The sequence below is a fragment of the Tuber melanosporum genome (assembly GCF_000151645.1).
Source record: "Tuber melanosporum whole genome shotgun sequence assembly, scaffold_30, strain Mel28".
NCBI lineage: Eukaryota > Fungi > Ascomycota > Pezizomycetes > Pezizales > Tuberaceae > Tuber > Tuber melanosporum.
Window position 1 is genome coordinate 159504 of NW_003298975.1, and position 13104 is coordinate 172607.

General features: G+C 42.0%; 1 protein-coding gene; it reads right to left on the minus strand.

The window, feature by feature from the left end:
• Window positions 1-10597: 10597 nt before the first annotated feature.
• The window catches only part of GSTUM_00006942001 (uncharacterized protein), a 3018-nt gene continuing 511 nt past the window's right edge, over window positions 10598-13104 (minus strand). The window contains exons 1-9 of the mRNA XM_002839055.2: window positions 12853-13104; window positions 12672-12801; window positions 12465-12555; window positions 12381-12414; window positions 12120-12323; window positions 11352-12055; window positions 11227-11279; window positions 11126-11172; window positions 10598-11018 (exon numbers count right to left, since the gene is read on the minus strand). The exon at window positions 12853-13104 is cut by the window's right edge and continues 511 nt beyond it. Coding sequence (XP_002839101.1) covers window positions 10997-11018; window positions 11126-11172; window positions 11227-11279; window positions 11352-12055; window positions 12120-12323; window positions 12381-12414; window positions 12465-12555; window positions 12672-12801; window positions 12853-12863 — 1296 coding nt within the window. The 5' untranslated portion in view covers window positions 12864-13104 and the 3' untranslated portion in view covers window positions 10598-10996.

Consider the following 13104-nt stretch of genomic DNA (forward strand, 5'->3'; position numbering starts at 1 on the left):
CGTGAACTACGTTTATCTCTTATACAACTTATATACCTCTTGTAAGTAAGTTATAATGTTGATCATTCTCCAAAGATGCAAATACCAGCAGTTCATGAAAACTATTACACTTTCTTCCAATAATTACTATGGTATGCCTTGGAGAACGTTATTCTCTCCAGTAGTAATTCACTGATTCTCAGAGTTCTTAGACTATAGCCTAGTTCTTAACACAAACTGGGTTGGCCCAATTTCTTTCTTCATTGATAAAAAGATCAGTTTTATATTGAAAGGCTGAGTTTGGTCATTTTTGCGAGAAGTGGAAGACTTCTAGTTGTGATCGCTTGAAAACTAGCCTTTGAGAATTTTTCCAATAAACTTCTTTGTACATGGAAGTACCCCATCTATAGCATATAGTTATAATTCCTTGGTCAGTAATTCCTCCCATGGCCTCTAGAGCACTGTGGGAGTAGTTATATATGCAACCATTTTAGGTTGCCGACATTGAACCTCAATAACTGCTAATTCAACTGATAGATTTCTTTCAAATAACTTTCTACTAATCTACATGATGACATTCCACTGGATTAGTAGATAATCTCTTAGGTGGCAACTCTTGGGGATTGTTCAATGAGTTATGAAGCTGTAGGTAGTATTAGTAGAAAATACCTCACTACTTAAAATAACTTTAAGGATAGTACAAGTTGGACATGTGACTTTCAGATTGAAGTGAGATGATAATTCAATTGAGTTATGCAACTGATATTGATATGTGTGATGGTGTAGTGGCCATGCAAGGAGGTTAGAGGGGGTATTGGAAGTGAAGGATTTTGATTCAAAGCAGGATTACCTGTCTTAGTATGCCTATCATGAAGCAGATTGTAACATGGTAGATTGTCAAGAAGGAACAGGGCTTTCATATAACTTAAGCTTGCAAGTCATAGGTGTTTATTGTTATGAAATGACTCACAGTTATAAGTCATATGATGCTCTAACTTTCACATGTGACTCTTACATATAAGTCATGAGTCTCATACATGTGATGCACTTGGTACACATGACAGGTTATGTGTAATAATCCCTCTTTGGATGTTTATGTTAGGAATACCAAAACCCGATACCTAGGAACCACCCTAAGTAGGGTAATCCCACTCGGAATCACAATCTCTGGTCTCCAACACCCCCCTCTGGCTCCCTTATGGGGCCCGCGCATCATCATATATATTAATCTCAGTTGCGTCCTGTGACTATATTACCACAAATCTAAAGTTATTAGATTAACACCATATACGTAGTCACCGTCCGTCCGTCCAGATCCTGTTCGCAGGATATATGAGAGGGGACCTTCGGCTAGGCCTGGGAAGTAGAATGGAGTGATTCCGTCAACTACTCAGAGAGTTACTTGGCTTCAAAGACCTGACACCTTTGGCAAGGGCTGTAGGTAACGGGATGATTTCGCACAAAGAGATGGTATCAAATGGTAAAGGATCTCTACTACAGACCAATACATTTACATGCACCAGAAGCGTCTAGAACTCCAAAAGACACTACCAAAGAAGCCAACAAACTTCACGGAGTGTTGCAACTGGGTTTTGGAACACGTCATAGCTATGGGATGATTCTCAATACTATAATGGTTACTGAAACCTACTACCCAAAAAGCAACCAAGGGTTGCCGACCGAGGGATTAATTACCAATTTGGTGGAATAGCTTCCTGCAAGTTAATAGGAAGTTATCCAAAGAAAATCTATTGGTTGGGTATGGAGTTACAAAGGGTTGGAGTCAGACGACCTACGATGGTTGTAATGACGACCATCTTTGCAGATATAGCTGTGGATAAAACTGATCATTTTATCAATGGCGAAGACAATTGGAGCCAACTCAGTTTGACTTAAGAACTAGGCCATAAGTCTAAAGACTCTGCTAATTGGAATATTACTATAGGGAACAGCACGCTTCCTAAGCAGAAATATCGTAATTACCGATGAGGGTGTGATGGTTTTCAGGGTCCACAAGTGTTCGCACCTTGGAAGAAAACTCGACGTCGCAAATTACGATTAAAGAAGTACATAGTTGTATGATAAATAGATGTAGTCCGCGAACACTGAGACGTGGAATATAAATATTGAAGTGCCTCCCAAGCTTTAGACATCATCAAGCAATGGAGAAGAGACCTTAACAATATAATAATGTTTTTACGATTCTACCCTACTTTACCTATTCTACTTCGCTCCTAGTAGTCATAAACAAAACGAGCCAAGTCCGAGCCTTCCTAGACAATCTCCATCTACAGAAACGAATCTCGATTGGCCTAGACAACTTTGAAGTCTATCAAGCTGTCTCCGCCTAACAGTTTAGCTCTTAGTGACAGGGAATGATTCTTCTCTTCTCTTCTACTTTTCTTCTGCTGTACAATAGCTCTTAGGCCTATGCCTACTTTATTAATAGAACAAGACTGTCGTCTTCTAACTGTAACACCTATCATAAGCTTTCTCAAACTCTTTCTCATATACAGTATTCTTATCGTAATAGCAATAAAGATAGTAATAATAGTAAAGAACGTAAAGGTATTTTATATTTATTAAAGTAATAAGTAGGAAAAGTACTTAGAATTCAATCTAATTTTATTTGAACTTTTACCACCAACACTGGTACATGATGAGCCCCTGCCGGCAATGGGATACCACTAACTAGTATACTACTAACTCTATGCTAACTAGGTTTATGGCTCTGCAACTACTATTCCCGAGTCATGCCTACAAGGTAACTAATTACAAAGTTATTAAACAACTCAGAGCTCTCTCCAGTCTAAGTTCATAGTCCTTCTGGTATAACATCAACCAGTTCTAAGTATAGCTGAAGCTGAATAAAAGACTAACCTGACTGGGTTCCACATCCCAAAACAAATAAAACACTAAGAATATGTAACGTGTTCGCAAGGTGCTAGTCACGTTATCGGTAAATGGTACAATAGTTAGTAGGTGGCCTGCTCTACCAGAGAGGAGGCGAGAGCTGAGAACTAAAGGAGATTTCAAAGGTGTACTGAGGAACAAAGAAGTAATTGTTCAACCAAGTATATTGAAATACTGTCTGTCAAAGTCTGCCTTTTCTATCATAGAATCACATGGTCTTTAAATACACAAGTCTGTTCATATCTGACATGAACAAAACTAATCAAATGTATCAAGTAATACTCTTTGATAAAACAAACCAAGTATCAAAACGATACTTAAAATAATATATAAAACAAAACTAAGTATCAAACGATACTTAAAACAAACCAAGTATCAAAGTGATACATAAAACAAAATAAAACTAATAACCGAGTAACCGTACCAGTTATAGAATTGGTCTTAAAAACTATCCTGCAACCTATATTCTTCACAAAAGCAAATCAACAAACAACCTAAAACTACAGGGGATGCAATGGCAGGAAGGAGGTGACCAAGGTGTCTACCTCGTGTAAACACTTGCTAGGCCATCCACTGTATGAACCTACTTTGCCAGTTTCCTCTGCAAAGTATACCGGTAAGGAAGACCTGTACCAACTGCCTGTTTTCCAAACCAACACCACAAACAAGGGAAATCCATAGAGGTAATAACAGACAGTGATGGTCAGTAAAGCCTATCTCCCACCTTTAGTGCCATGCCTCCTGCTACCATACCTGTAGCTAAACCATAGAAACCAAACAAATTCCACAAAGTCCAGCAAGTAAGAGCCAAATAAGTTCAACTAGATGGTCGCAACCCACTATCATCATAGGTGGCCATCAACATGCTGGCATGTCAGGTAGCTTTGCAGCATTTAGCAACTTCACCTAACAGCCCAAATAGGGCTGGAAATACATAAATAGACTTCACCCAACCTGACGCAGGCCCAACCGGTACTTGCAGGTACCTCTCCCCTCCCAATCAGTCCCCGCCAAGCGCCACACATAAGATACCGTAAAGGCCATCTAGCCCCTACAGCTACATGAACAGATTAATGGTCTGATAGTAACAGCATAGCCTGTACCTAGCCATATCAGATAGCCACTGGTCTTGGCCTCTCAACTGAGTCCCACCCTCAACATGGTGTTGCTAAGTGGACCCCTAGCCGAGACCAGGAGTCACAAAGGAGGTAGCACTAATACCCAAAAGCACCAGCACTAGCAACATCATCCAATACAACCAAACTAAAGTTCAATCATGCTAGGAGCTGTTAGGCAGGACGATCCGACGACAGTCCCACAGGTTCAGAACAATGCACAGACCAAACAAAGGGCAAGTTGTATCTGCAACTAATACAATATCAATGTGAGAGGTAAGTGTAACTGAAACAGACAAAGAGCAGGTAGGCTCCACTTGCAATGGGTGAGGCAGCTAACAACAATTCACAACTGAACCACCCACATACACTGACAACGCAAAAGGCTGGTAGCCAATCATCTTATACCATACCAGGCAGTCATGAAGAACTACACCAGGGGGTAAATGATTTCAGGGTCAAAGCCATTCCCATCAAGGTGAGGAGGTAACACCTGACTAAACTAATTTAAATGGCACGAGGATGAATACTGCAAGGAATGGTGATAAACAATATTACAGGATTCTGACCTTTGAAATGAAACATAACAAGAAAGGGCATAGTGCTACACTTCTCTCCCTTGTGTACTGATGGAGCTGGTATGATGAGTTGAGACATGGGATGGTCATCAAGCAGCTCTGTGTATATATTACATCATGAGAACTAAGGACTCAGTTAAAATCGAACAAACATGAGCTGGCCCAAAAAATGATACTGGTGATTTCCTCAAACAAAAGGTTCAATCCTTTTAATTGAATGCAAAATATGTGAGTAGATAATAGACAGGAAGCTGGAGATATTGTACTGAACGGGGCCTATAAGTAACTATGATCAAGTGTTTGTGGTGTCAAGAGTGTGAGATTAATCAGAAAACAACCAAACGGTACGAACGGGTAGACAAGCGCTCAACTACACTACAATTCTAGCCACCATGATACTGGGTAAATGCAAATAACTGCCCCACAGAAAGAGTCATTGTGGGCGCAGAAGCTTATCACTGAGGCGGAGGGAAGAGAAGGACAAGGAAAGTACTTAAAAGTTAATCGATTTTTATTTAAACTTGTACCACCAATACTGACATATGATGAGCCCCTGTCGATACAAGAATACGGCTAACCAGTCTACCACTAACTATAGGGTAACTAAGCTTACAGTTCCACACTTACTATCCCCTAATCAGGCCCACACAGAAGCTAATTATATGACTATTAAATAATACAGCACCCTCTCCGGTCCAAGCCTGTTGACTTTCTGGAATAAAGTCAACTAGTACTCAGTGTTACTGAAGCGGAACAAAGGGCTGACCCAACCAGTTTGCTGACCAAAAAAACCACAAAAACTTTACCACCCAGTCTAAGCACCATCCCATAAAACCTCCTCTGCAGTAGAAAGCCAACCAAACAACTTAAACCCTTCAGACAGCACCGAGGCAGAGTGGAGGTGACCAACATGTCCACTGCTTATACGCGCATGCCAGGCTATCGACCCTATAAACCCACTTTGCCAGTTTTCTCCACAGATTGTAGTAGTGTATAGGACCTGTACCTGTTACCAGTAAAGCAAAAAAAAACTTAAACAAAAAAAATACGTAAAAGTAATGACAGACAGAAACAGTTCTTAGAGTCTATCTTCTACCCATGGTACCTTGTCTTCTCCAGCCATACCTGTAACCAAAGCAAATAAACCAAACAAACTCCACGAAATAAAGCCTACAAGACGCAAAAACGTCAAACCAGGTAGTTGCAGCCCATTATCCATACAGGTTGCCATCAACCCACCAGTCTATCAGAGATCCTTGTAGCACTTAGCAGCTTTACCCAACAGCCTAAACTGTGCCGAAAACACTTAATTAGACCTCATGCAACCTGATGCAGGCCTGACTGGTCCTTGGAGGTGCCTCTCACTCCACACTTTGCCCCACCAAGCCCTATACACCAGAAGCCACAGAGCCTATGCAGCCCCCCCAATCCCTCAGACAGGTAAACTATCCGACAGCTACAGGACAGCCCATACCTAGGCACAGCAGACAGCCACTAGCCTTGGCCATACCGACAGAGCCCTAACCTCTAGCACCTTGCAGCTGAGGGGAGCCTACCAGCTACAGCCAGGAGCTAAAAAAGAGGCAGTACTAACACCCAAAAGCACTATCACTAGCCACGCTGTCTAACTCAGTCGAACTGAAGTTCAATCAAGTTGGAAAAAAGTAGGCAGAGCCAGCCAAAACCAGCCCAACAGGTCTGGTAATAGGCACAGACCAAACAATGGGCAAGAGGCACCTCCAGCTGTCATGACATGAAGGGTGAAGGCAAGCTAACAGAAGGAGACAAACAGAAGGTATGCCCCACTTTTAATGAGTAAAGCTGTCAATGATAATCTGCAATAAACTTCCTAAATTCACAGACAATGCGAGTATCTGGCAGCCAATCATCCCACACCACCCCAGGCAGTAATGAAAAACAACACCAGGGGTCAAGACTTTTCAGGGTCAAAGCCATCTCCACCGAGGCGAAAAGGAGACACCTGACTGAACCTCCCTAAATGCCGCAAGGGCAAAACTCCAAGAGAACTGTCATAAACAACATCATAGGAATCCGACCATAGGAATATAAGGTAATGAGGAGGGGCTGGGCAGGTCTGCCCTGCTACATGAGAAGCGATGCAGTCGGTACAATGAGTTGATATAACCAGATGGTCATTAAGCAAACTCATAGGCATTTTGTATGATGAGAACTAAGGACTCCGTTAAAACCCAACAAGAAACATAAGCTGGCCCAGAGAACTACACATATCATCCCCTTAAACCCAAAATTCAATCCCCCCAATCGAAGGTGAAACCTGCGAATAGATGCTAGACAGGAAGCCAAAGACATTTTACCGAAAATTGCTCATAAGCGACTGTGATGAGTAGCTCAAAGTGCCAGTATCATGAGATAACCAGCAGGTAACGAAATGAGAAGCAAACAAGTAATCTGTTACGCAGCGCTAACAGACCTCAATACTAAGAACCTCAGGAACTACTGAGCAAATTCAGATATCTCACCCAGAATCCATGGCATCAATGCCCATCATGAGCGCAAAAGAAATGATTGAGGTGAAGAAACAGCAAGGATGAGGAAAAGTACTTAGAACAAAGCGTAAAGAACCTCTCCTCCTCAGCCATACTGGCCTCCTGATATAGTGTTCTTTTCACCCCAAGTCATGTGATCCAAACTGGTCACATGTGCGAAGCCAAATATAACAAACAAATCATATGACTATAGTAGTTATATGCTCAAAACCCATGACCTCGTAGCCAGGTCATGTGCGAAAACTCATAAACCAATCATAACACAATAAACAAGTCATATGATCACAAGTAGTTACATACTTGAAACCCATGGCCTCATAACGAGGTCATGTGCTAAACATAAATCATATGTACCAGGCATACCCACAATGCACACTTTCAAGGTACACTCGCCATGCGTACATCACATGACTCATACTTGAGTTATTTGCGAAACATAACAAATCATAACATAACAAATCATATGACATGAATAAGTCATGCGTACAAAACAATAACCTACATATGACTTATAACCATGTGTTACCTGAAAACCTTTTCCTTACTAAGCCAAATTTGTAACACTCTACCTCTTTCCACAATAACCTCTTCCCCCCACATAGTGCTCTTTCTCCATATCTCCCTAGTCCAATCCCTGTGAGTTACAGCCTACTCTAATCTCTTTGCTACAATTTTCTCATTCAAATGCTCTCTCTTCTTTGCAATCCATTTATGCAAATACTTTTCTGCAAACCTCCTCCTCACAGTATGCCCAATCACTTGAGGTGCAACCTTCTCAGCAACTTTTTCATAAGTTATTATTCTCTCATAAAGAGCTACTTCCAACATTGCATTATCCTGCTCTTTAGTTGACCTTCTTGGTCTACCTGAAGGCTTTTTCCATTCCCCATTAGGTTGTATTTTATAAACTGTATCAAAAACAGTTGAGGGAGAAATTTTCAGGTTTTGTGACATTTTGCGAAAAGGGACACTACTTTCTCACTGGCCAATGATTTGGCCTCTTGGAAATAAGGTTAGATGTTTGGTAGGAATTAGCTTATGCTTATGGCTTCTACTGGGATGTATTATAGACAATATTTTGTTGTGGCAAAAATACAGTGGAGTTTGGAAGTGTGGAGGAGGGGTTGTAATGTTACACAATTGAATATTGTCCCACTAAATGTTCAGTTACTTTTGCTAATGTGCAATATAATATCCTCCCTGCCCCAAGATGCGTCCTTCAAGACTACCCTTTCCAATCTCTCTTCTTTCATATATGATATCATACTGTATCCCTCTTTCCCAGTTACAGCATAGTACTTAGGTAGATCCTGAATTCACGGGACAGAGCAGGAGTGGTACCAGGGGTTTTAAGGTGGAATTTTGGTACACAGCAATAGAAGCAACATTTCAACAGAAAAATATGTGTTATGGTGCAGAACCTCTTTAACTAAACCTTTACCAAGATTTTCTCTCATCTCTAGTTGATGGTATTTTTGGCTACAACATCCTTAGAAAAGAAGTAAAATATTAAATAGTAGACCAATATATCTTCTAGATATGGTTAACAAAATTTCAAGGGATTGTACAAACCCCTTAACAGAGTTTTGTATCAATCAATAGTTCCTAGAGTGTATAAAATGCAATCAGGATTTAAGAAGTTACTTACCACACTACAACCGGTCTTTAGCAGTATTTAGTTTTATGAGCTTATAAATTTATCAATATTACTTAGTATAATTTTGCTTGATTGATCTTCCTGATCTAAAGAGAAATTATTATTCTAACGATGTTTTATTTGAAGCATACTACACCTACTGTGATATTACTAGTGCAGTGTAAAGTCGTGTCTGGAAAGTTTTCGTACACCTGAGGTGCAACTCCATAACACCTGATCACAACAACAACCCTCCTCACCATGGCCCGTCTACATAACCTAAGAGCAAGAGAAGACCTGAGTAAGGAAATTTATACTCTGTATAAACATACAGATATGGGATATGATAAAATTTCTAAGTCCTTAGGTGTATCCAAGTCAGCTGTTCAGTCAGTAGTTAAAAGAGCTAAATTTAAGGCTGGAGATACTTACCATGTGACGAGAGGTAGAAGACCAACCAAGATTACCGACATAAAAAGAAAGATAGTGGAGTCAGTTATCGATGCCGAGCCTTATTTAGCATTACGCGATATTACCAAAAAAGCGAATATTGGTCTTGGTAAAACCACTATTGATAAAATGATATCAGAAGCTGGTTTTAAGCTTCTGATACCTAGGAAAAAGCCTTTTTGGAAAAAAGAACAAAAGGAGAAAAGAAGGGAGTTTGCTAGGAGAAGGAGGAACTGGAAAGGGGCATGAAATTAGGTTGTTTTTGTGGATGAAGCCACTATTGTTTATAATCCAAATCCAACAGGCAGAAAGGTTCAAGTTAGACCTGGTAAAGAGCTGGAAGAAAAAACCTTAAAGCCTAGCTTTAAGTCTGGAAGGACTAGCATTGGAGTATATGCTGCAATAATGAAGGAAGGAAAGACTGAGTTAATTCTTGTGAGAAAGAGGAGGGAGGAGGAAAGGACCAGCGAAATGAGACAAACTTGGCCAAAACTCTCACCAATATGCAACTGAGATCTACCAGCCTTACCTTATCCCTTTTATAGAGGGTCTGGATAGACCTTCTGACAATATCTACCTTGCTGCAGACAATGCTTCCTGGCATGGTGGTGAGGAAAATCAAAAATTGGAAGCAGACTGTTGTTATAAAAAACTCCCTTGGCCACCCAACTCATTAGATCTTACTCCTATTGAGAACACATGGGCACTACTCAAAAGAGCCCTTATCAACCAATTCTCTAGACTGGAAAGAAGGCCTCATAGTGCACCTGAATTGTTTGAGGCAGCAAAGAAAGAGTGGGATTTAATTCCCCAAGAGAAGTTGGATGGATGGATAGATAGGATGCCTGAGAGAATGCAAGCTGTACTGGATGCAAATGGAGGCCATACAAAATGGTAATAATATTTTTTTATTGTCTACTAGCAATACTATCATGTTTTCTTTAATTGAATTCTTTACATTTTTTTTGAAATTTTTATGGTTGGGGGTTGTGGTTATGCGGTTGCTATGAGAGGGTACGACAACTTTCCGGACACGACTGTACCATGAATTCATGACATACCCTAGTACAACATCGTGAGCTCCCCCCTTCCTCAAACATACTTGTACTCTCCATCCCTCACATCCGTCTCATCCATCCAACCTGCGCACACGGGCGTGCAATGGAGAAGAAAGGAGGTAAAAGTGTAAAAAAGTAAAAAAAAACATCAGGGTCCTCCAGACTCCATTGGGTAGCCTAATGCGCCACCTTTCCCCACACCATGGATCTGCCAATCTAGACATGCAAAAACCACCTCGATGTTGTTTTTGCATCAGCTGACCGCTCTCGAGCCTCAGTTGAAATTACTGCAACAAATCTCATAAGAGAACAAAGAAAGGGTGAAAGAAAGGGACCTTCCTTTTTGCTTTTCGTTGGGAAAAGTGCTGCTGGGGCAGACTGGATTCGTTGGCACGCACAAGTGCACTGACTAGACTAACCATGTAACTCGAACATGCACAATAAGATGTAGAACATGAAAAACAATTTCGCTTGCGATGGAATAAGATGTAAGAGAAGAGAACAACCAATACCCATTTAAAATCGACAGGAAAAGGGAGAAAGCAAAACCAAACACCAAATTGCCAATGTCTACCACACTCACTCACACAGCCAACATTCACCAGAACAGAGTAGAGGTACCATACTGTAGGAAAGTCGTAACTAGGCTGAAATCAAATTTCTTTTTTTGAAAAGAAAAAAAAAAACTACCTTTTCTCCTCGCCACCACGTCTCTCGTTCCTCAACCCAATCGAGAACATCACATGGTCTCAACATAATTGCTGTAGTAAACGTATTGAATCATAAGCTTCCAAGATCTAAAACAGCACGTTTTTCTCCCCCCTTTCTCCCTCCATGCAGGAAGGAGTGAGGGGAAACTGTCACTTACCTAGGGAATATTCCTGTTTTACCATTGATCTCTCCAGTCCACCAGTCCTAAAAGGAGTTAGTCAGCTCTTGCACAATCGCACTCTCCCAAGCGATACAAACGTTTTTTGAATCGGTCTTCTTTACGATGGTGATGATATCACCTTTTTTGAAACCTAATTGTGGAAATATTCAGCAAACATGTTCCATCTACACCACGGATTCACAATTGGTGAGAAGCTTCATACCCAAATCGCCTGGTTGATCCGCCTCAAAGGTGTATAGCGCAATAGCTTGGTTGGCATTTAGTTCGGCCTTATTGGTGAACAGTGGCTTCGGTTTGAAGACCGGTTTGGGCCCTGTGGGCCGCTTGGGTGAAGGTGATTTATCAGAGTAGGTGCTGTTGAAATGCTGCCTCTGGAATTGAGTGCTCTTGGAACTCTCATATTTGTCGAACGTCTGAGCAGGGTCCGGACGGTGCGACGCTCTCCATGCGGAATCAGCAGGATCATCTCTGCCCCTATCTCTATCCCGATCGTACACATCGTCCTGCCATGTAGACGCCCTAGAAACCACACGCGGAGAACCACTATCCCGATCGTCCTTCCAAGTAGAAGACCTGGACAAGTTGCGATTCCCTATTGAGCCCCGTCTCGTCCCTTCACCATAAGCATTGCCGCTCTGACCCTCCCAAATAGACTCGTCTTTATCACTGTCGTAGGTAGGAATATCATTATACATATCGTCATAGTTCATACCAGTAAGGTTTCCAGAGAATACACGGGAGTTCAGAATCCGAATGAGTGCGTCCGCGTCATGTGGTGGGCCAATGCTGCCGCTGAGCAGCTGCTTAGCAGAGACGTTCCCCCCATAAAACTTCTTGTTGGCATCCTTTCGTTCCACAATCACTGAACCCTCTAACGAGACGCCGGCGAAAAGGCCCTTGGTTTTACTACTCGAGATCAGCGACTGTACGACAATGCAAGGATTCTTGGCGAGTGGGAAAATTAGAGCACCTATAGGAAAAGATCCCGGCTATAGATCTTAAACTTGCTGCACCGCTAGCTTCCGCATTTCTTCCTACGGGACCTGCAGCTACGGATACGTTTCCTCCAAGCGTGATGCTACCAACCTGAGCGAAAGTCTTGACAGCGTTCGAGTCATTTAGGATCATGACAAAGTCGGTCAATTCAGCACCAATTTGGCCTCCAAACCCGGCGCTACAGCACATTGATTAGTTTCCCGTGCCGGCAGTGAAAATCCCAAATGCTACTCACCCAGCCGTAGCGATTGCGGACGGAGCAGACCAAGCTTCACAAAGAGTCAGCCATAAGCTCGAGAAGCGCAGAAATAAAACATACACCCATCACCCTTTCTCGCAACCACCAATCCGGATCCGACTCTCCCCGAGAATAAGAAACCCGCTTTAAGCACCGTGATAATCGCCAACCCCTAACCCACCAGTAAATCAATTTATCAGCCCTCTCAACCTACAACAGAAAAAGAAGAAAAAAAAGGTAAAAAAAAAGAATGAAAGAAAGAGAGAGAGAGAGAAAAGCGAGCCCCACCTTAGCATTAGAAAGAACAGAAGGCGGGATAATCTTATCAGGCCCAAAGCTCTGTTTGGGATCAACAAACGAAGCCAAGATCCTGGAGGCTTTACGACACTCGCTGCGTAGACTTGCTGGGAGAGGGTTGCTATCACGGTTAGGTTTAGATTGCGGGGAGGACGGGAGATGGGAGGCTTACTTGATTCCCATAGCTTTTCAAACAAACACTCTCGGCTGCGGGTTGGTCAGTAGACAGGAACAAGTTTGTTGATTGGATAGGATTCGTGAACAGGAGAACTACGATGCGGATAAAGCAGATGCACTGTCTACAACAAAGGGGAGAGAGGCGGGGAAGGGTAGCGGGACGGAGTGGGGACGGAGTAGGTAGCGGGGTAGCAGAACGAACCTCGTACTGCCTGGACTTACAGCCATGTACATGTGATGGTGGGAG